The sequence below is a fragment of the Pongo pygmaeus genome, chromosome 6, assembly GCF_028885625.2.
Source record: "Pongo pygmaeus isolate AG05252 chromosome 6, NHGRI_mPonPyg2-v2.0_pri, whole genome shotgun sequence".
NCBI classification, from domain to species: Eukaryota; Metazoa; Chordata; class Mammalia; order Primates; family Hominidae; genus Pongo; species Pongo pygmaeus.
The window spans coordinates 94,712,789-94,738,447 of record NC_072379.2 but is presented as its reverse complement, the minus strand read 5'-3'; the positions used below and the strand labels follow the sequence as shown (position 1 = coordinate 94,738,447).

At 33.2% G+C, this 25,659-nt stretch overlaps 1 protein-coding gene across 4 annotated transcripts in view; it reads right to left on the bottom strand.

Annotated features, from left to right (window-relative positions):
* Window positions 1–1,223: 1,223 nt before the first annotated feature.
* Window positions 1,224–25,659, bottom strand: part of SEMA3E (semaphorin 3E) — a 291,418-nt gene continuing 266,982 nt past the window's right edge. The window contains exons 15-18 of one of the 4 annotated variants that reach the window (XM_054496699.2): window positions 24,559–24,626; window positions 22,861–23,000; window positions 5,266–5,722; window positions 1,224–4,446 (exon numbers count right to left, since the gene is read on the bottom strand). In XM_054496699.2, coding sequence (XP_054352674.1) covers window positions 5,270–5,722; window positions 22,861–23,000; window positions 24,559–24,626 — 661 coding nt within the window. In that variant the 3' untranslated portion in view covers window positions 1,224–4,446; window positions 5,266–5,269. Of the gene's footprint in view, window positions 5,723–19,297; window positions 19,591–22,860; window positions 23,001–24,558; window positions 24,627–25,659 lie in introns of those variants that run through there. The other 3 variants (XM_054496698.2, XM_063667667.1, XM_054496701.2) reach the window with 3 other exon arrangements.

The window sequence follows — 25,659 nt, the reverse complement described above, 5'->3', positions numbered from 1 at the left end:
TTTGAACTGCAAAGGCATATCTATATGAGAATTGTTTTCAACCAAATGCAGATGGAAAATAAAGTATTTATAAGATATGAAACCCACATGCACAGAGGCGGGAGACTTTTCTTGTATTTGAATTCACAGGGCTGACCGCAAGACTTGAGTATTCATGAATTTTGGTATACATGGGAGCCCGGGACCCAATCCCCTGTGTATACCAACTGTACTTCTAAAAGAATAAATACTTGTATTAAACTACACTGTTGTTGCATTTCACGCACTATAAAGTAAAATGAAGATTTGGGATTTTTTTTCCAATATACACTGCAAACATAGCCTCTAAAAATATAATTTAATTTTTATTTATCTGTGTAATAATAGGGTTATTAACATTTCTACACTTTATACAGTGCCTGGTTCAGTGCCTGGCATACCGTTTTTGAATAAAAAGATGGGTGGATACCTTTGTTTCCTTTGAATAGTAAGCAACAGATTTCTAGTTACCATAACTGTCTCTCTTCTTCCTCTGACTAAAGACTGAAAATGTATCTAAAGAACAGTTTCAATTAGTTCATCAAATACTATACTAAAAGTAGGCCTATATTATAAATGAATGCAAGGTTGAAATATGATAAACAACTACCATTAATGTCATTGTCACATCATAAAGCTGCCAGAGACACACTCCATGATCTGCTGCCAATTTTTTCTTTTAAAACATTGTAACTAATTCCTTACCAATACAATAAAATTTGCCTCAAAAACAAAATGTGCCCCCAAAAGTTTATTTAACACCACACTTCATTTAAATGACTTTCCCAAGGTCTTACAAAAATAACAGAGAAAATAGCAATTCAGATACATTAAGCTAGGACTTGAGGCTTGCAAAAATCATAAACATTCAACGAGTTACCATTCTAAAAACTTTCATTTTTCATATCTCTTATCTGGATGATGAAGCTTTGAAAGGAATTTCTGACTGCTGGTCCTAGCAACACGGGGTTGCATAAATAAACCCAACTGCTGCAAGGCAATGAGCTTAACAGACTTTTTCCTCTGTAGGAAAGTTGGCTTATAAATATCCCAGGAAAGAAAACTGAATTCTTTTCTAACTTCTAAAAAAAAACCCAAAAAAACAGTGGTAGTCTGGCATTGTATGTTTACATTTAGGCTTAATATAAAAAACTTGAGTTCAGTTGGCAAAAAATTAGAAAATGCTCCCCAGACGACACTTGAGAGTTTAGCAAATATTTATTTCTTTTTCATCGAAGTTGAGCCAAATAGAGATTGTACATAATGGTACAGACAAATTACATAGTGTGTAGTGGCAGATCCACGTTGTAGTCAAAGAGACACACTGTTAATGGTCCCTGCAGCTTGCCACCAGATGATAATAAGTCTCATGGCTTAGAATCAGTCAAAAGAAAGAATATGGCACACACTGTTATGAACCCAGCCAAGCAAATAAAAGGATATCATACAGAGAAGAGCACTCCCATATAGTGCTCTAGCTTATAAGTAAGCCATTTAAACACAAGCAGAACACAATCAATTTATAATGAAAGCCAAAATATAAAGCTATCCTTCCAAGAAAAAAAATAAACATACCAGCTTAAATAACACTGCTACAATCAGCTGAGTGTTTGTGGAAAATCTATTATTTATATCTGATTCAAATGCAACAGTTGTTGGCCTGAAAAATGAGTCCTTTTTTAAAATGGAACTCAGTGTGATGCTCTGCTGTAAGAAAAAGAGTATGGACTTCTTATTATAAATGTTGTATTTTCTCTTGGAATCCAAATATCTATACAATACTAAGTACTTTTCTTAATATGTTTATTAGACTACAGGTGTCACAGGTCAATTCATTTTTAAGGACAACAGCTGCTGTGTTTGTTTCATGCTTAACACCAACACTCAAAATGATTTATTGTATTTTACAAATTTTACAAATGTTCATAATTACTATGAAGATTTACAAAACCCTAAAACCTATAACAAATATTGAACACTCATACAAACATTCTAAGTATTTAACTAATTTTAGATAGAAAAAACTCTAAAATACGTATGGAATTGCCACTTACTAAACAGGCAAAGACTTTCTGTTCCCTTTTTTCTAGAGCTCTTATTAGTGTTTATCCTTGTTTTTAATCCCTGTTTCTCCAAGTTGATAGCTCTGCACTGAAATATTCAGTAATTCACACAAAAGAAAAAAATTAGCAATATAGAATTATAGACGTGGAATCACGAAGTAAAATCTTTCTTGTTAACAAATCTGGATCTCTTGCCCAATGGGCGATGTTGTGCTGAAGGAGGAGGTGAATGGGCATTGTTTTATGTCAAAACTCAGTCTATCCACAGGTCCTCTCCTGTAACAAAGATAGAAGAAGTCTAAAGAAGCAGGAGACTGGCCCTAGATGGAGGTGCCCTTTAGAAATTAGGATGAGTGGTTATGATTTTTGCTCAATGTTGCTAGACAGCGTGGTTTCTCTCCTTCTGCAAGAAAGAGAAAAATGGGGAAAATTTGGTGAGATGAAGGGCGAACTCTTAATTCCTCTAAGTCTTGTAGGTGTCTAAGTATGTGCCCTCCCTGAGTTCAGAGAAGATCCATCCATTTTTAATTTTTAAAGCCTGGGCATTTCTCAACAGATTCTGAATTTGAATTAATTCTAACCTCAGACAGAACAAAAGACTGGGGATATATTTTTGTGGTATGTTTTAGATTCTCAAGAAGGACAGAACAGCATAGATTGATTTATTTGTATTTTGATAGGGCAGTGAAGATTTATTTTATAGTATGTGAGGTGTGTGTGTGTGTGTGTGTGTGTGTGTGTGTGTGTGTTGGGAGACAGAGGGAGAAACTGAGAAAATGATGGGACATGAAACATATCCTTGGAAACTGCTTTCTCTCTCTCTTCGTCTTTCTCTCTCCCTCCCTCTTCTTTCCCAGTTCTCTTCAGTACTGCCATAAACAGGCGGGAAGCAAGATTATATACATACATATGTACATATGTGTGTGTATAATTATATGTAAAATTTAGTGGTCTCACCAAATTGTGGACCTGGGCCCTCAAAATTTTCTTATCGATTTTCTTTCAAATTAGCATTGAATAAACTTTCTTTGGGTTTGATTTATTTTCCTATAATAAATTTTAGCACTTTATGTAAAATGTTTCTTTTCTGGTTAATAGTCACTTTATTTTAATCAAACGCTCTTCAGTATATGGACTTCTTATGACTTGTGTCATAGAAAAGCTATTTTCCTCTGCCTATTGCTTCAGTTACCAAATATTTAGTTTACAAGTTACACCATTGTTATCATCATTATTAACTACTTGTCTGTGTTACTGTGATTAAAATGATAACTATTTATGTCTTATCTGCCTTTTTAAATTTAAAATTCAGATACAGGAGAAAATTCTGCTTTCTTTCTTGTGTGTTAATGGAAAGCAATTTTCAATAAAGTGTACTTAACTGACTTACTTGTTCAGACATAAACTTTGTAAGGCCCCTGTGATCTGTGTTTGTGATTCTATTTCTCCAAATTGAGCAGGCTTTTACTGAATATAGTTTTTAAAAATACATTTCACTACAGTCTTTTCAGCTGTTATTTAATGGCAGTAATGACCTCCAGTGGATTCTTGGGTAAATAGCAAGTGGAATTTTCAGAGGATGTCAATTTTCAGTATATTTGCATTTCTTAGATCTTTTGAAGCATGGTGACTTATCTGAATAAACTTAAATTTTTCTTAAAATATTTATGTATTTGTTAATTTTACAATGAAATTGCAAGTGATTATGAGTTATCAGCACTTTAACTTAAATGTATAACCTATAAGCTAACTTTGAAAACTGAAATAAACACTATTTAAGATTAATATCTAAATAAGTGTTCATAATGGTTCTGTGTAATCCACCTGCTTTCAATTTTTATTTAGGTGAAAACATCTTATAAAATTTCATACTTTGGAAAGGTAATTGCTAAATATTTAATAGAAGAAGGAAAGACTTTGATAAATAAACATTCTTAAAAATACAATTGTTTTTTATAATATTTAAGAGAGAGGTAAAAATGCTCTGAATATCTCAGTAGTTAAGTGAAATGAAACAATTTCCTGTCTCTTAATATAAAAGAGAGAAGAAAATTTGATATTTGAGAGCAAATCACTTTAATACTTTTTTCACAAATAAAACATTGTTGTTTTAGTATATTTTAGATTTCAGCGAAGATTATTTAGAAACTTAAAATTTGGAGCTTTAATAAATCTTCAGTGCTGCAAAATCTTCATTTTTGACTTGTGAGATAATAAATTATCTATAAACAATACTTTCGTATTAAAGTATGATATAAGGATTAACACGTTTTTTATTTCAGTTATTTGTTTCTGCAAATGAACTTGATGTATCCATGTATCTACTGATAATCTGCTTTCAAATCTTTCCTAAACAGATAGCCATCTGTAGAGAAAAAAGAAATGTGTGAGAATATAATTTGTTTACCACAAGAGGGCAGCAAAAATCTTTTACAGTAGTTAGAAATCTAACTATAACTTCATCTGATTTAACACTCTTTCTGAGAAGATTTGACATCTTTTTGAGAAGTTACCTTAGTTTTTCTTTCCACGGTGAGTGAAAATTAAAGACTGTGTTATAAAGCAAAAATAATGTGGATGTATTTTAATGAATATTTTACAAAGGGCACAAGCCTCAGAACGACCACATTTTTCCTTTCATGGGTTACAGCACTCACAACACACCTGCTACTTAACACTCATGGCTTAAACAACACTAATAAAATAATCCTTAAAGAGTACAGAAAGTTCACATGAGAATGCCAAAGTATCTTGTATTCTGCATATCTTACATTGTGATGGAAAAGAAAAATTCAGAAATATTAAAACATATTTAGTTTTATATTTACCATGATTATAAAAGTCTCTAATTTTTCTTCAATATTCTAATAATCTTAAGTCTTCCAAAAGTAAAATAATAATTTTCACAGAAAAGCAGCCAAGTACTGAAAATGACAGCTATAGTTGTTTTTTGATAAACATAATGAGAAACCATTAAGCAATGCATTTATTTAAAAAAATTAGTTAATTTTATGTGGTTTATCCAGTCAAATCAGTATGTAGAATAATTTATTATAACACCTTTATAGTCATTCCTGTATTACAGAAATCTCTTTTAAGTAATGCAAAGAAGTTGGATGATTTATTTTTTTTTTTTTACTTTTTTACGTTCCAAATATAAATTCTTCAAAGACAGTAGTCTCACCCCATCAGGAGTCCAGCGTGTGCCTGGGCAGGCGGTAGTGCTCAGGTTTGGAACGGAGCTTCTTTTCCTGAGGGTTGGCATACTTCCACTTGGAGGGTGACATTTTAAGCTTTTTCCTCTTCCTATCTGTGCACCATACTTTCTCGCAGTATTCTTCCACTCTCTGGAAGTTGCTATAACCAATCAGCTGCAAGAATTCCTTGTACCATGGTTTTGCTCCCTGCGAGATGCTACTCTGAGCAGGACAAGGCATCCTGTGATGCCTGTCCTCCTCATCATCCTTGTTAAACATATCCTCGACTTTCTCCTCTTCCACTACCTCCAAGGTGATTTTACGGACCGTATGGACAAAGCTATGCTCTACTGTCTGGCAAAAATAGGTCCCAGCATCTGATTTGTGTAACTTTAGGAAGAGTAAACCAAGGTCCATCTTAACCACTCTGTCATCTGTCTTCACCTGCAAGAACAAAAAAGTAAATGGCACTGAAGTATACAGGAGAGAAAATAACAATCCACCACCCTTTCCACTACCTATCTTGAATTTTTTCATTTTCACTGTCACATAATGAAACCCTGAAAATCATACATACACAAAGATGCTAAATAATTACATCTGTGTGTGTGTGTGTGTGTGTGTGTGTGTGTGTGTGTATTCTGAAGATATTTACATTGGTGGTCACTTCATATCAATGACTTTGAGATCATTTTATATCAATATTGTAAAGTAAGAGGGCTTTCTCCCTAATGATTCAATTAATCATTAGAAAAAATACATTTCAGTATAGCAGTCACAGTAAGAGTGAAAGGAAAATTTCTAAAATTTATTTTTTAACATTTGGTTTTCAATGGACAGAACAAATACCACTTCCCACATTCTTTCAGGAATGATTATGCCCTCCAGATTGTAGTGACCAATGTTTCTACAAGGACCTCTCTTTAGAGAACTGGGCTCCTTTCACTTTGTCTTCTTACAAAAAAATTCATCAGTTAATCAATTCAATGAACATCCCTTACATTTTCATAGGCTGTCCTTTACAAGAGATTACACAATAAACACGTAAAATCCAGTTCCTGCTCTAAAGGATCAGATGGTCTAGCAAATATTAAGTTTTAATATACCTTTAGTGCTCAAATATCTTTTGTCATGTTTTTGATATATTAAATTACTCACATTATTTCTATAAATAATTATAATTCAGAGTAAGAAGAGTGAGATAAGGCTTTCAACAAATAGCTCATGTTTTTATCACAAATAGCTGGACTAGTAAGTAAATGATTTCACATGAGGCAGAGTTAGAGTCAAATATTGGCACAACTATTTATTGTGTGATTTAGGGCATTCATGTATATTTCTTGCCTTAGTGTTCTTTGTAAAGTGGAGATAACTTACTAACCTGAAAAATTGTTGTGAAGATTAAAGAAAATAGGTGAGGATTTTTTGCACAGTGCTATCAATAGCTATCTCTACCTTTCTACTATACATTCATCTAACCAAAAACAATCAGGTCTTCCTGTGGCCCAAGATCTTATGATAACAGTATAAAGGTGGTTCACAGTATGCTGACAGATTTCACCTTTGAGAATACAAAAATGAAAGCAATATTCATCTTTTTCAATATAAAAGAAATGTAGAGGAAATAATTACAAACACTTTGGCAATAAAGGCTATTAATGACAAGCATGTTTTTGTCCCTGTGATAGGTCCTGGCCAGGAATGCCAGACTCAGCTCTTTCCTGCCTTGATGAGACCCGGCATAGATGAAGTTTCAATGTGATTACTCAGGTGTGGAAACTGGTATCCACAAACCACGATTTGTGGAACAGATGGCAAAATGTAGTAATATAGTATAGTAAGAAATAGGGATGTTATTTTTAAGTTATGTGGTGCCCCAAAGGCATTTTTTTCAGCCATTATAAGTAAGTTAATAACTCAGAAGTTTCAGAGTGTCCTAGTTGGGCTAATAAAAGAGTCTCCACAAGTCTTTTGTAGGTGCTTCCCTTGACTTGGCGGGACCATGTCCTGGTAGGCAGAATGCTGTAGCCATTAACTGGAGAGTGAAATTCTCCAGTGAGGAACCAAGAAGACCCTCAAAGCAAAACCATCTTCACCACATAGAAACATTCTGTTTTATTGATAGGTTTTTCTCAGAATATCCTTAGCAACTGTTACAGGGAACTAAATTTTAAAGGACTTTGCATACCTCTGCTTATTTACTCATGCCTCCAGGCCAGGCTTCTGAACAAACTTATTTTCCAGCACTAACTTTCTCCATAACTTTACCATCTATTGCAACCTGTGACCACCCCATGCCTCACATGATACTGACCCTGAAGTAAGCCTCCATTGTTTTAAAACTTATCGCTGCATTTGATATGGATGAAATCTGCCTCCTTAAACATCTTTTATTTTCTGTGAGGTATGTGCTATTATACTGTCCTTATTTTCTTTACTCTTTCTTGATTTCTTCTGCAGATTTCTCATTGCCTTAAGGTGCAATCCTCCATCCTTCACTGATCTTACATTTTACTTCCATCTATTTGATAGTACTTTTATTTCTTTGTTTCAGCAAGCTTCCCCAAAATGGTACATCTTACACATAGATAATCCATTGTTTTGTGTTTTCTGTTAGTTAAAAACAAAAAAAAATGGATTTGGTGTTTTTAACTAAAAGAAACATAAATAATCCTTTAATACGTACAATTCAGTATCTTCCCACTCAAACTGCCCTCCATTTACCAACTTCCCTATTTCTGGCCATGACATCATTATTAGTCTCCCTATCCTCAATTGTTGATCGTTTATACTTCTCTCTCATTATATGCTATCACAAATTCCTATTTACATTTCTTCAGTGGTGACCCTTAAAACGCGCCTTCCTCATCACCATTTTTGCTGCAATGTTACATTCTCATACCTTATAACTGTTTCTTTGACCTTATCTCATGGCAAACTCTCTAAATCTTCCCTTTTTCTCGGTTTCTTCTTTCATATCCAGCTTCATTCTGTTTCAAGATCTCTGTGTGTATCTCTGCCTTGAGACACTTCTTTAAGGCTGGTTAATTCTCATCCTGCATAACTGAATTAAATATCATCTTCCCAAACTGGCCTTTCTCACACCCCTGTAAAAGTGTCCTCCCTCCTTTATTACCTTCATTTCGCCTGTTAACCTTCATACACTTGAGCATGCAATATTACACACAAGTATCTAACAATAGTCCTTCAATTAAATTTCTTGTGTCATCTTTCCCCACTTATTTCAACAAATGGATACTAATTTACTCTTCTTTAAAGCTCACTTTCTTTTGTCAACATCCTGATTTAGAACTTATTCAGATCTCTATTTCTTGCCTGAGCAGTAAGAATTACTCCATTAACCAGATCCTGCTTTTGTAAATCTAGATCCCAAAATTGCTTAATGTATTGTTTCTCAAACTAGGGTTGGTGGAAGAGGTGCATTTCTGGAGATCTGGAGATCAACTCTTTTTTTATAAGGATTTTTTAAATTATTGTGTTTATTGACACAAAAATCAATATAAATTTATAAACTATATTTGGAATCATGTGAAAGATCAATCTCAGTGTTAGTGTTTATGTTTATCATAGATTCTGAACCACTTTCAAAGCTGTGTTTCCAAATGATAAAAATAACAAAGATGGGTATAATATGTTAATGATAAGTTACAGCCAAATGAAAATGAAACAACATCCCCATGTAGTAATACACATAAAAAGTTTCAAGGTCACTTGAATAAAGTGTTGGGAGGATGGAGTCATCACATGGTATAGCTATAGGCAGAAAGTGTTATACACACACATATGTGGCAATCTGTGTCTCATCTTACAATCATAGAGATACATATTTCAGTAAAAACAAAACACACAGTAAATAAACATTTTAATGATGCATGAATTTGTTTATAATTTATCTTTAAATTAATTTTGGTCCAATATTTTAATAAAAGCTACAAGCATAAGGAATGTATGTGTTCTTTTATTCTTGTGAATATTTAATGAACATTTTAATATAAATCGTGCTAGCAGTCCAGGAAGATGTTTCACTTTTAAGGGCAGGTGGTGGGGGCAACCTGTACATTACTAGAATCAACCCCTCCTTTTCCTAATTCTTTATGCTGCCATTCCCCTGTATCGCCACCCTGCTTTCCACTCACAGCTCTTATTCTGAACATACTCTTTTTCCCTTAAATAAACTCCTTTCTACTGTCTACCAATCCATTTGTTTTTTCATTTCCTTCCAGGCTTAACTAAACTTTCCCTTCCTTTATAAATACTTCTTTTATAGCCCCTAAAGGTATTTTGCTTCTTTTTGTAACACAATACCATTTACATTTGTAGCACAAAAGCTGTTATTTATATTTCTTTTCAAATTATTTTTCCATGCAAGTTTCATCTCTTCAAACATATAAGTTTTTAAAGGGCAAAGACCTATTTCTTTATTCTTCTGAATTATCCCATAATGAGTAAAGAATTCAGAAGATAGTGTAAAATGAGAACATACTAATTCATTTAGAGAGCACAAACATGTATAGCAATGGGGTATACCCATACAGATATATCCAAAAGATATTAACAACTTCCAGGTAAATCCAATAATAATTTGAATAAGAAGGAGCAAACATGGTTTCAGGAGCACTTAGTAACTGATGAAAGAGGGCTACATCACAGATATGTCTTAGGACATTGCCTTTAGCTGAAAAAAAAATATGCATACAAACATCCTTATTGAATATGATCTTTTGTTGTCTCTATTACATCTCCTGAGTGAATAATACATGAGAAAATATGAAAGTGATCTAGCCTAGTTTCCAGCATATAGCAAGCAGTTTATGAAAGTAATTTAAAAGAAAGCAAAAAGCAAAACTAAAAATACAAATTCTTGACCACTAGAATTAGGGTTGTTTGTTTGTTGCTTGTTTTTTCAAGTTTGGTTTTTAAAAAAGCAGGGTTTAAAAAAAAAAATCAGAAACCCAAGTCTGAGAAATACTGTATTATGTACATATAAAGTCCAGATTGGTCAAGATTCAAGATATGGAATCATGACAATTACCACAGAAATTGTCCTACATTGTTTATTTCCATGTTAGAGATAGTACCTCTCAGAATTTTGATCTACACTCTTGGTTATGACAAATACACGTTACAAAGACAGGAATATAAGCTGTTTTTATGCTCAGTCTGGAGGGCTATACATTATGTAGGTTAAATTACCTAGAAAGTTAAAGGTATCTTACGTGGACTATAAATACCCAAAAATATAAAATGACTTATAAATTTGTATCTGAAGTTCTTCCACAATTTAGTCTTTCCATGTCAGTTTACTTGGGTACCTCCAACATCAAATCTTGATTACAGAATTGTTTTCATCCATCTGTGTTTTTCTCCACGTCTGCAGACCAGATTTTCTCCGTCAAGAAGATAGTGCATAATACATCATTTCTATCAAATATTCTTATAGGCCATCTATATAAATACAAAATTTTTGCTGAAAACGGTTTTATTATTCTTAGCTATAAAGATTGATTCAGTATGTTTTATAATTTCTAGTTAAAAAAAAAAAAGCAATTGAACAAAGAACTCTGCACATCTGGTAGCTGGTCAGGGAGAAGCAGTTATTTCCATGTCTACCAACCATATGGTTCCATACTTTCACAGGAAAAGGATAGACATAGGCCTTGAATTGGTTTAGTTGAGAATACATTTAATAATAAAATCGGTTTTAGTTAAGAAATAGAGGAAACAATTTATATATTTGTTTATTTATCTGGCCTGCGTTTGACCAATTTTATACATACACACACATATATATGTATACATATTTATTTTACTTACAGAAAATATACCTAATATGACAGAGCATAAAAATACAAATTTATTTTATTAAAAACACTTTCCAGTATAAACCTGATATATGATACTGATGGTTACCTAGTAGACAGGATGAATTGTTTAAAAGCTCATTCAGGGAAACCTATCTCACTACGTGGAGAAGAACAAATGTGGAAAAACAACCCTTATTTTAATACAAGATTATGCAGGAAAGAAAGTCATTATAAATAACTCAAAACCATAACATGTAAAACATGTTATATTCAAAAACATACACGATATCAAAGGAGAAATTTAGGGCATTTATATTCAAGAATGAATTAATGTCTAGAAGAGGCAAAAGAGTTTTTCAAGTCAACAAAAAGAGAAATAAAAGAGAAAAAATGGAAAAAGCATATAAATGGGCACTTCAGAGAAGGAGAAACCCAAATGTTTAGTAAGAATGCAAGTTAACATTCAACCTCACTAGTAAAGTTAGAAATTCAAATTTAGGCCGGGCGCGGTGTTTCACACCTGTAATCCCAGCATTTTGGGAGGCTGAGGCGGGCAGATCACCTGAGGTTGGGAGTTCGAGACCAGCATGACCAACATGGAGAAACCCCGTCTCTACTAAAAATATAAAATTAGCCCGGCATGGTGGCACATGGGTGTAAACCCAACCACTCGGGAGGCTGAGGCAAGAGATTCGCTTGAACCCAGGAGGCAGAGGTTGCCATGAGCTGAGATCGTGCCATTGCACTCCAGCCTGGGTTACAAGAACAAAACTGCGTCTCAATAAAAAAAAAAAAAAAAGAAAGAAAGAAATTCAAATTTAAACAAGACATTACCCTATAGCCAGAAGAAAGACAAAACTTAGAAAACAAGATAATACCAAATATTGGTGAGCATGTGGGGAAACAGGAACCCACATGAACTGCTTCGGGAGTCCGGATGGCGCAGATATCCTGAGAGCAAACTGACAATAATTACAGAAATGAAGGATGTTGACAAATAATAATGCAGAAACTTCCACTCAGATATATAAGGGGTTATTTGCAGAGATGATTGTCAGAGCTGTGATAGCAGGAGTTAATTACACTCTGGATGTCCAATTTAGGGGAATTAAGAATGAATTAAGAGCAATATATGCATGCTATGGTATGTTAAGTAACAGTCAAGCAATGAAATACAGACACAAACAGCAACAGGGATAAACTGTAAAAACATAGTGCTGAGTTCACAAAGTAAGAAGGAGAATATAATCTATAACATAATACATTTACTTTTACAGTTCATGCATACTCAATATATTATATACCTGTTCAATTTGCAAACATAGTATTGGACTTATTCCAATCATTCAATAGATGCATATGGAGAAACAAGGATGAAAGTAGAAAAAGGAGGTCCAGGAAAAACAAACAAGAGAAATTTGTATAAACCAGTCATCACAATGTACCATAAACTAAGTCGTATGATTAACTAAATTATGCATCTGAAGTGAAAAAAAACAAGAGCCAAAAACAAGCAAGCAAAAAATAAAAACCAAAACAAAAACTGCTGTTGTTTGTAATGATTAATGTGGTTTGACAACCAATAAACTAAGTTTGTAAAGAGAGGTTTGTGATTAATGGTTTATTCAAATTTTCCATAGATAAGAATCTCAGACCGAAGAGAAATTAAGTTTAAAAAGAATGAAGGTAAAGACAATGTTTGAAAACAAAATTGCACAATATAAGGAACTGTACAACAACTATAATTGAAGCAGAAATTCAATACTAAATTTCCTAGTAACCAAAGGAAAGAAGAAAGTATGATAAATCCTAAGATTTAAAATGTCTCTAAAATATATTTTTAAAATTACTCCTTATGATAAGTACATCTTTCCTGGCACTGAGACTTGAGAAAAATCTCTCTGCATGACCTTATAAAAAGAGAGGGAGGTTTCCAACAACAGCACCATAATAAATACATTTCCTTTAGGCAACATCTCAGTGTAGGGTGAAGAGATAATGCCTGAGAATAGTTCAATATTATAGCTATTCTGTGGAGTTAAAACAATGTAGTCCAGATATACAGTTCTATACTTGGATATCTTCATGCACATGCATATTTTTATGATCTGGAAGACCACATAAATTATAATTTATACTAGAATAAAAGGAACTTGCAAGTGAAGGGAATTGGTATTTTGGAGTATCTACTGTACATGTGTGCATTGGGCTTTCTGCATTACCATGTTATCTGGTTTAATCAGATGCAGAAAGCTAGAATGGTGTCAGTGGCATGAGACTTAGATCCATAACTGATACCATAGATCTAAGAGAAAATGTTTTAATTTTGAAATATACTCAATATTCTCCTGGAAAATTAACAGAACAGAGTTCAGTTAGAAACTCTAGATTCATTCCTCTTCTTATGACCACAAGCTGTTTTATATTCTCCATTTATGCAATAGGAACTCCGTCTCTGCCATTGTAAAAGGAAGAAACATGAAATTAATGGGCTAGCCTCCTAATTATTGTGCAACTAAAAGATGAGATAAATGATATTATATAAATATGTTTGTCAAAGCTACAAAAGTAAATTCTGAATTTACCTGTTGTAAAGAGTTGTTAGTTTAGAAAGATGGGCACATTTTTTAAACAGACTGAAAAAGAATGCCAAAACTACTAAACAGATGGTTCAAATGAGGCAAGAGTTCATGCACTTTACGTTATAAAAACAAGAAAAACAAAGAAATAATATTAATGTGGAACAAAAACGGATGCTTTCAGTGTTGTGCATAAAGATAAAAATGTAAACTTATGGCTGGCTTTGATCCATTGGAGTTACTACCATAGGATAGCATTGGTAAAAGTAAGGAAAATATGAGTCATCTAACAAACAAAATGGTAAAATAAAAAGGAGATTTTACTTCATAATTCTCCTAGCTTCGATGACATAACCCAATATTAAAAGTTGTAATTTGTGCACTGCATTTTTCATTGTTTCATTTTTGTAGAAGCTGTCTCCATAACTCATTGAATTATCAATAAAATTATGTTTTATTTTAGACTATAGAAATGTAGCACAGAGGCAATGAACTCTAAGTTATGTGGAATGAGCTGCTCATTGATAAGCTAACCATGGTTATTAGATTACTCAACAGCGTTTAATTGACTTTGGTGAATTTATTCTACCTTGTAGGTGGTCTGAAGGCAGAGTTGAAAAACGCCAATTTTGGTATTGAGTAAAACAAAACATTTATAGCAAAGCACAATTAAAGTTATAAGAGTTTTTCCATCAATATACATTCTTTTTTGCATTTACTACAATAAACATGCATATTTGTGCATTATGTAAGCAGTCTATATAATGCATACAATTAACTATTTTAAAGTCATACACTTTATTTTTAAGACACAGAAACACATATTTTCTCTTAAATAGAGAATCCATGATAAAAAGATCAATAATGATCATGGAAAAAATAATTCTTTCATGCTTACCAAAGAGATCTACAAATTATAATGCTGGTCTTACGGGCCAGCAGTTTTCTTGTTTGCCTTACACCACCCCGAAATAGGCATAGATTATATTTTATGTGTCTTGAGATTGCCCCCAAATTCCCCTACAGGAGATTTGTGTAAATTGATTTAACTCACTCCTAGAACTCAATCTCATTTATTGTGTCTTTGGGATATACTTCGATTTTGTCAGCAAATGACTAAACTCCAAAAGAATGTATTCCAAGAAATTATTCACATCACTTGATTTTATTGAAAATCCATTGCAATGAAATTTTAGTTTTAGTTTCAGAACAAAGTGAGAGCTAACTTTTACACAAAAAGACTTTTTCCCCAAAAATTAGAGGAATTTTTCACAATAATATTCATTTTATAGGGCTTTACTTGTGTATGCATTTTCATTTCAGCCTTTAAATCAGGGATCAAAAACTTTTTTCTGTAAAGAGCTATATAGTGAATAATTTTGGCTTTGCAAGTCCTGTGGTCTCTGTTGTAACTACTCGACTTTGCAATTGTAGCCTAAAAACAGCCACAGACATTAGCTAAACAAATGGGTGTGGCAGTTTTCAAATACAATTTTATTTACGATAGGCAGAGGGCCAGATTTGGTCCTCAAGTCTTTGGTTTTTCAATTTCTGCTTTAAATAATTGTCAGGTTCAGGGGAACCTACTTTTTTAAAAAATATGGATTAAAAATAACATACTCCAAATACACACAATCACTAATAAACATTTACATTTAAATAAATAATGCATATTTAAATTTTCCTTCATTTACTCAGTTTTAAAATGTAGTGCTTATCCATTTTATAAAAAGAGAAATGCATACAGAAATACTTCAACTATATGACCTTAACTATATGTCTTAACAAGAATGAATTTCTTCACTTAGGGATGTCATTCAGTATTAACATTTTTGCAATTATTATGAAGGTTCATAAATTCAAGTACGTGGAATTGCAGAAATTGAGTCTTCATAAACCAGGGTATAGTGGTGATCTGGCTATAATTTTAACAGTTTTGTCCTCTGCTATTACAGAAAAAAATGATTTATACACCCTTCATAGAAGGAAGATTTAGGCTTGTATTTCAGATTAAAACTATATGTGGAAATATATATAGCCACTGAATTTAAATAAAGATAGAAGACCTTTGGAACTGCTAAACTTAACTTCTGTTGATGAAATTACATTATCCACATAAATGAACCATTTTATTTTCTCCTAATTCAGAGAATGAAGAGTCTCTGTTTTCCTTCTAAGAATTTACCCCTTAAATTTTGCCTGTGATTATATTCTCTCCCACATGTTCTTTATTTTGCTTCATCAACTAGTTGCACATTTCTTCTTTATAGCTACTTCCTTTCAACCTATAAACATGACCAAGTCACATTTTTACTAAAAAGAAAACAAAACAAAATTTATTTCTACTCTTGTCTACCTTTGTGGATCTCTCTCTTTGTCATTCAAATATTTTGGTAGAGTACACTAAACTAGCAGTTTCTGGTTCAAAACAGCACCATTCATCATTTAACCTGTTATTAGACGAATCCTGCCTTAACATCCCACTTAACATATTATCCCTGGAAACTTGTTCCTCGTTTTATGCATTGTTCAAAGAATATTGTTTAATATGTCTTATCCAATTCCTTTTTTCCTGGTTTTATTACACCACACCCTCCTAACTTCACTGTTTCTACTTATTTAAGCCTTACAGCTCTAGAGGTACTAACTAGTTTGTATTTTGTGCCATTTACTTAACTTTAGTAAATTAGCACAACCTTTATGAAAAACAATGTAGAGATTTCTCAAAGAACTAAAAATAGGATTACCATTCAATCTAGCAACCCCACTACTAGGAATGTACCCAAAGGGAAAGAACTCATTATACCAAAATGATACCTCCATTCATATGTTTATCACAGCATTATTCACAGCAGTAAAGATATGGAATCAACCTGAATGTCTGTCAATGGATGACTGGATAAAGAAAATGTGGCATATATGTGCTATGGAATACTACTCAGCCATTAAAAATGAATGAAATAATGTCTTTCATAGCAACATGGATGGAACTGGAGGACATTATCGTAAGTGAAATAACTCAAACAGAAAGTCAAATACTGCACTCTCACTTATAAATGGAAGCTAAACAGTGAGTACAATTGGACATATAGAGTAGAATACTAGATGCTGGAGGCTCCAAAATGTGGGAGGGTGAGAGGTAGATGAGGATTGAAAAATTACCTATTGGGTATAATGCTCACTATTTGGGTGATGGGTGTACTAAAAGGCCAGACTCACCACTATGCAATGTAATAAATATGCACCTGTAACCCCCAAATTTGTAAAAGTAATTTAAAAACTACTAGCTACCTCAGAGAAATTTTGTTAGTTCTAAATAAGTTACTACATATAAAGCACTTAGAATAGCATGGCATATAGTAAGCACTAAATGAAAGCTAACTATAATTACAACTTATTTTCTACTTTTACTTTCTCTTTTTTAGTTTGTCTTCTAACTTTTCCTTAAATATGTGTTTTCCCCTTGCTTTTGGAGTTAGTTCACTTTGCTTTTTATTTCATCACTCTCTAAGGTAAGCTATACTAGAGGAGGCATCACTGCATTTTCTCTAAGGGCCCCAAATTAAAACCAGACTGTCTGGGCTCAAATGCAAACTGGCTTCACAAGCTGTGTAATCCTACCCAAGTAACTCAGGCTCTCTGTGCTTCAATTTTTTACATCTGTAAAGTAGAAACAATAAAAATATCTCCCTCATGGGACTGTTGCAAGGATTAAAAATATTAATCATGCTTGGTACACAGTAAGTCATATTTAAGTACTGATTGGTGTTATATTGTTCTTACTTTTATTAATTCCCCTGAAATTGATTACTACATTTTTGCTGATGCCTCTCCAACATCTCTTGCCATGCCAAATCTTCCATTGGGTTTTATATTCCTGAACACATATACACAGCAGGACAGCTCCACCTGAATGATTTATAACAGCTTCCAATTCAACACAGCCAAAAGTTAACTCAACAACTTTCTCCCAAACGTGCTTCTTCTCCTGTATTATTGGAATCATGTTACTGTGCCATTAGCCACACAGACACTCAAACAATAAACATGTGAATATTTTGTGATTGCTTCTCTTTTATCTCAAATATGAAATCCACTTAATATTATCTCATAAAGATTGAAACCTGTCTTCTCCCTTTCTACTAATACTGTTTAGTTCATGTGGCACAAAATCTTTTCAATGACTATTGAAATATCATCCTAAATGTTCTTGACATTCTATTTATCTCCTAAGTCTGTGTGCCAGTTTCTAGAATAATTTGTGTACACAGTCAAGCTAAGTTGTTCACATTGGCTAACAGACAAACTGAAATGGATTCCTTGATCTGTCTACTCATTTTTGCATCCTCATTTCCAAACATGATTTACATGTACCATGTTGTTTTTCATCTTCATAACATAAGCTAACATTGTTCTCTCTACTAATTACCCTCTACTCATCCTTTAAGATGTGGCTCAAATGTCATCTCTGCCATGAATCGTTTCCCAGTTGGTTATTATGCCACCTCCCTACCCAATCTCTTGGTTGAGACAATTTTCCTTTTCCTTGGTTTCAACAGAATCTTTAAGGAACACATATAATTATCTGTTTGCACTCTTGTCTTTATTACAAGACTGTAAACCTCACAAGAGCTAAGATCATGATTTATTCATTGCCTATTAAAGTAGGCTCTGAGTAGATATTTATTGAGTTCAAAACACCAATTGCAGACAGTTAAACAGAGAGAAGAGAACAGAAGGTCCAAAATAGTACTCCATCTGAGATGTTAAACAGCCTTCACATTTCTTAATAGTGAAAAATATAGCAAAGTACATTGCTACAATGTGTATGAGGCAATCATTTGCAAATCATCTGGTCTTGAAGGCATGAACACATTAGGAGTTGTCTTTAAGCATGAAGATTTATACTTAATACTGTGTGTTCCTATCACCTCAATGACTACCTAATTTCACCTTTATCCCCACCCCAACATACTATAATCTTAATACAATAACCAAAGTGATCTTTTTAAATACAAATGTTAATGATGTCACAGCTCTGCCGAAAATACACAATGGTTTCCTTTTTAATTCAAAACACCAAAACCCTATGAAATGGCTATAGGTCCATGCATGAGCTTTTCCTTGACCTCACCTCTCTGATGCATAGTCTATTAGTCTCCCTAATGCTCACTAACCTCCAGCCACACTGCTCTTCACTCAGCTGTTCTTTGAGTATATCACATATGCTCCTAGCTCAAGAGTCTTAGCATCTGCTGTTCCCATTGTCCAGAAAGTTTTTATCTCATACTGTTACATGATCTATGCCCTCACTTTTTTCAGATTTTTTTTCCAAATGTCACTTTTATGGTGACCTTCTTAGTGAGGCCTTCTATGGCCACCCTTTTAAAATTCCAACCTGCCCCTATAATTTAATCTCCTTTGCATTTTTTTCTTTATCATTATCTGACATATTTAATATCATTCTTAGTCATTATTGTTATTATTTTCTTTCCACGTTCTTCAGAATATAAGTTCTATAAAGCAGGACATAGTAAGTGCTTAATAAATAAATGTTTATTTATTTATTTCTTTCAGTGAAAGAAACATTTCTTTCAGTGAAAAAACACCCAGTAAAATGAGATGGAATACTCTGTATTTTATATTTACATAGGCTCAAATGGTGGCTCACATTTTCTTTGATATAGAAGTCATCTTTTACCACCAATAGGCATATAGTAGAAGCTTGAAAAGGCAATTTGAGAATGGAAATACATTGATGTCCATATTGTGTATGTTGTGTTACAATGGTTCATGGCATCAGTGCTTAGAGTGGGGATGGTTCAAATTATGGGCAGGTTCTCTGACATCTGATAATGAGGAGTAGTGTCTTTGTCATCAAGGCTGCAGCAGCATGCTCCACTCAACTCTGACAAAGAAAAATCTATATAAGGATCAATCTGACATCAGGAGCATTTTTTAGAAATTGAATCCCAGAACTTCTGCTATAAGCAGTTTTCCATTTGTTTTATGTCCCAAAGCATCTGAAGCTGTATTTAGAATTTTGATTTCAGAAGATTTTGTGTTTTAGTAGAAATTACATAGACACCTGGATTTGAACCTACTTTACTAGCTGTAAGTAACCAGGGGAGTTATTAAATATCCTATGCCTCAGTTACCTCATCTATAAACCAATTCTTTATAATAAAATGGTATATTCCATAAAATGCACATAGAACAGTCCTTGGTACTGTAACAATGAATGTGAAACAGCACAGCTTTCGAGTCAGGAATACCTGAGTTCAAACGTCAGGTCTGCCCCTAACCTTGTGTATGAGCTATAACTGCCTGAGTTTTAGTTTCTGCATGTGTAAGATGAAGAAAATTATGTCTAACATGCAGTTGTGAGATCTAGGAATAACCTGGTACCTACTCAGTTCCTGTTTGCAGTAGGTACATATAGGTACATATAAATAATAGCCTCAGTTATCAATTCTGTTTATTAAGTCTCTTTTCCCTCAGGATATCATAATAATTGATGCTATATATAGTATCTTATAGATTTAATTTACATTTATAATTCATAGTAACTTATTATTACTTAATTATAATTAATAAGGTCTACAAGTCAAGGGAAAATGCTCCCTATGAAGTATCTAGAAAAGTTGGCTTTCTATAAATACTTATAGAATTGATAAAATATATAGAGATTTTATTCCATTTGCTTTGTTTAAGAAAGCAGGAGTCTATAAAACGCATATTCGAGAGAACCACTAAAATCCAGAGTTTAGAAAGTAGATAATTGAGTTTCTAAGTGCTTTCTAACAATTCAGGTATGTTTCTAAAGATTAATTCAGTTTCTAAAGGTTAATTTGGGCAAAAACTGTATCCACATGAATATGTTGCTTCTGGATAACTCCAGAGGGCTGAGTTTGAATCTGAACAGGCAGACATTACAGAATCAAAAATTTCAGTTAAATAAAAGGAAGATGTGTATACTCTGTGGTCTGATAATTTAATGACTTCTCCTTGTAGCATCAGAGATGAACCTTGATGAGCATCGTCAGGGGTACTCAATAAAGCATTTATGCAGGAGGTAAGAATTAACTAGGTGAAAATAAATATCCTTTAAAATGGTCTAGATTTGATAAGAAAGTGATTTCTTATCAAAATAAAGATTTGATAAGAAAGTAATTATGTTTCACAAAAAAGAGACATATAAATGGCAATAGTGCAAAAATTGTTATTAAATAAAATTAAGAACTCACATGCAAAGTTATTCTGCTTTGTGTATACATCATGTATATTCAGCCTTTAATAATGTCAGAATTTTGTGTTTTGTCCTGTTTTATATTGTGAATAAATCAATCCATATATAGCTAGGCCCATAAAAGCCAAGTATTAATATTAGCTGATTATGGTATAACTTTTGATGCAAAGAGTAAATTCAAAGTCCAAATATCAGCAAATATATTAGTTGGGGAAATTTGAATGTAGTTGAAAATAGGTACTAAAAATTATAGGAATGGAGAAGTAGATTATATGAACAATATGAGAAAGAACCTTATAATTGAACATTGATGGATTCAGCACGTCAAATGATTTGGTAAAGATTTCCAAATGAGGCAGATTATGGTGAGTTCCAAATTAGAAACAGAACATACAGAGTGAGGAAAACCACTGATAAAAGAATTACTTCACTGTCTTCTGAAGCCATTCAGCTTGGAGGAACTATGGAAGATTACCAGGTTCTTTTCTGCCAAGGGAATTAGGTGGAATTTAAAAAGCCATTTCACCTCAGATTTGTGAAGTGGAAAATACTTTAATACTAAATCAACAATTTAACTCAGTGCAATATGCTGTACATTTTTGGACATGTGTTTATTCTTATGACATCATGAAGAGAATTTTCCTTTCCTGATTGCATTTCTATATTATTTCTAATAGACTTTGTTAAGTTGAGGTGACACTTTCTTTCTAAAACCTATCCAGAGAACCAAGCATTTACAAATTTAATTATCTCCCAGAATGTACTGTATGATTTTGATCTAAAAACATGTTAGGTTTTAAATTTCACGATAGGCTAGGAAAAAAGGAATAAAAAGTTCAAAGTGTTCCGCATTTGGAATCAGTAATTTTGTGTTCCAATGACAAATGTTTAGTCTCCAGTGCCAAAACGAGGTGAAGCCTTCCATTGATTCACTCTCTATCCAAAATGCACCTATTACCTCTTCTCTGTAATAGAGGCAGGTCTCTAGAACTTATTTTCATGATTCAACTTGCAACCTTTTCTTTACCAAGGATCATTTTTTCAATATTCATCATTCAATGTTCAATATTCTTTCTCCCTCTAAAATATCCATTTTTTTTTCTACTTGCTATCTTTGTAATTCCACTTTTGTGAAACTGAGTTCGAAGCCTACATCACCATGATCTGCTTTACCTAACTGCTTTATGCCCTGGACCTCTTTATGCCTTGGACTCTTTCTACAGACAGCCCTTGACTCACATTCTTTTATCCAGTAACTGCCTCCTATTCTACACATGTGCTTTAAAGCTGCCTATCCTTCCATGTCTACAAGCATCCAAGTCATTCCTCTCCCATCATTTAGATGATGACAGAAATACAAGCTCCACCACTACAACTGCTAAAAAGGATGAAAGACTGGGGGTCTTTCCTTTGTTCCCAGCGGTTAAGAACCCTTGTGTCAATATCTCATACATGATTGAAAAATTTTCTTATACAATGAGCTTAATGTTGTAGCTGTGTTGTTATTTTAATTCTATTATTATTCATATGTCTACGACATATGTGTTAATGATAATTAAGTTTTGCTATTTCTCTACGACATTGCCTTGGGGGTCACGATTTAAGACTATCATTTTGACAACATGACCATAAAATCATGAGTTATAAGTACCTCTTTAAAAAATTCTTATTTCCAAGATCCAAATTAATGATTTCTATGTATGTGTATAGCATATATATTTATATAGTATATGTACATAAAATCTATATATATATATGTAAATTCTTGTGTGTATATAAATCACACATAACAAATAAAACTGACTTTTTAAATAAGGCATGCATAGTACAACAGCTAGCTTCATTTTTCAGCATCCAAATAAATCATGTATTTACTGATCACACACTATATGCAAAACACTATGTTTTGAATGTGCAGCTATGAATTACCTCCTCTTTTCTTGTCTCACGTCCTTTCTGTACAAACCAGATAACTTTTGCTTGTAAAGATCGTGGGGTACATTCCAGCAAAGTACTGTTGTTCTCTATGCCATAAGCCAGATGTTCTTCAGTCTTATCCAAAGCATCCCCTACAAAAGGAACATGAATGCCATCTTTGAGACTTAGATTTTATAGGTAAATAAATTTTTCAAACATTATTTAGATCCCTGCAGTAACATGATTAACTCATTACTTATTGCTTATTTCTGTAAAAGGTAATTTAAAGGAATTATTTAGAAATAGTGGCATACCAAAATTTAGGCATGAAACAAGCAAGCAGGCTATGGGGTGGGACAGAAGTAGGTAACTGAGAGTCTGGTTCCAAAGGATAGGACAGGATAGTCAAGACAGTAAGAAGCATCAGTGCTAAACTCATGGAAAGTCTATTGCAACCTCTATTGAGGGAAGAGAAAGGGAACACCAAAGCACAGAACAAAATTCGTGGTTACAAACAAAAGCAGAAACCAGAAACGCAGGCAAAATGCCACTACATAAACACAAATGTGGATTATATCTTGACAAGGGATTGCATTTATCTGGGTGTTGGGCTGCTGCAGTGAGAAGAGAATATGAGACTGAAACAGGGACTTTGTGAAATTAAGCTTGATTATAATCTGTGTCTTGGACCAGAAAGGCTCTTACTGGACTTGAACTCAAATTTGCATACAGGCAAGTACACTTAGCCACAGTAGGGAATAAAAGCAAGCAGGATTATTCTTTCTTTATTTTAAACTAAGACAAATTCAATAACTGGACCCCTGGATTTATTTTTCCTATGCCTGAATCCTACTCACCTTCAGAACTGACCCCTAAACTTCCCTAAGATGAAGGTCCTACTTTTCTCTTGCCAGTATTCCCAGAGGCTTGAGTCCTCCACTGAATCCTGAGTCAGCCTGGCGTCCAACAAAGTGATGCTGGAGCACAGTCTCTGGCTCTGTGTATAGCCACCGCTGGTTTCTCATTTATGGTGTCCCTTCTTATTATTACTTCCTAGTGAGCTTAGTGACATTAAATACAGCCTATTCAACAATCACTACCATAATAGAAAGAGTCAGGAGTTAACAGAGAAGTTCTTTCTTATATTCCTTACTTTTGCCTAAAGATGAGATTTCCTGCATTCTTTACCCATCAGATACCACCACCCTATCACCTTTATTGAACCACCAACCCCAGCCCTAAGCTTGGTCAACTTAGATAAAAGAGTAAAAGCTTTTTCACTTTATCTATCCCAAAGCTTAGGAGATGACTTGATAGAAGTAATACCAGTTGATAAAATCACCAGAAGCTACGTAACATGGTGAAGATAGTCCCCAGTATGAGATAAAGAGGTAAGTCATAAGAGTCACTGTGGCATCAACCACCTGAAGTGTGCAGCATTCTTGCTCTTGTTCTAGGGTTTCTTTGTTTTAATAATTAGTTTAATAATAAAGCTTGGTGGTAGTACATAAAACTTATTTTCCTAATCAGGTAAAAATTAGATGTCAAATTTTCAAAATTTTAACTACATGTCAGAGAAAAAGAATACTTATTATATTGTTCTAGTATACATGAATCACGAAGGAAAAAAGGACTCTTTTTAAGAAGTTTGCAGTTTATGTTCAATGTATTCTCTGAGTAACCCAGAACAACTGATTTTCTATGGATTACCAACAAACTGTTGTCCAAAGCACTGCTGAGCTGCATTTCCATGTCGAACATCTTGTCTCCGGAAACGCCTGAAAGAAAGTAAATGCATTTAGATGTTCATATTTTCAATTTTCCAGACTTTAAAATGCAGCCAATTGCATTAAATATACAAGTAGTATTCTGCTACTGAAAAAAATGATCATTCATATGAAATAAGAATAAAATCCAGGTTTCATAGTTTTTCATATTTCCATTATATATTCTTCAGTAGTTAAGATCTATGTTACCCTGTTCTTTATTTACATAATGTTGAATTCTGGAAATTCAAACAATGGAATATATTTCTCTTTACTTTTTGTTAAAAATTTAGTTCAATAAGAAATCTTCTAGTTTGAGAATGTCTTGAATGGTAAAGTATTTGAGCAGAGAAAGACAATGGGATTTGAAGTAAAGTATTTATTGAGTACAAAACAGTTATTTTGAGTATAAAACTCCCATATATAATAAAGTGCAAATGAAAAAGGTGTTAAAATCCAAATAGTTTGTTCTATGGCCATTATAATCAATTAGTACAAATAGAATTTCTAAAAATAGGACATAAACTAATAATATACTGTAGTCAGCTTACTTTTATTCAGATATAACATTGAGGAAGTGCACGCCTCTATTCAATGTGATAGTGTGTTCTTCATGTTTAGCAGGATTTTGTGCATCTAGTGGGACTCAATAAATATTAGTATTTCCCCCTCAATCTGCCTATGTAATTAGAGTCATTTCTAGTGTTGTTTTAATTTCATAGATTGTTTAGATATATAACTGAAAAAAATACAATATTCTGTATCTGTGGAGAAATTCCAGAATATATATGTTTATATATATATATATATATAACATTATATATATATATATAACATTATATATATATAATTTCAGAATATATGTAATATACATATATTTTGAATATATATAAAACATTATATGTGTGTGTGATTCAAGAATATATATATATAATATAATGTTTTGAATATAAGTAAAAACATTAGCCAGGCATAGTGGCTCATGCCTGTAATCCTAGCACTTTGGGAGGCCAAGACGGGTGGATCACGAGGTCAGGATTTCGAG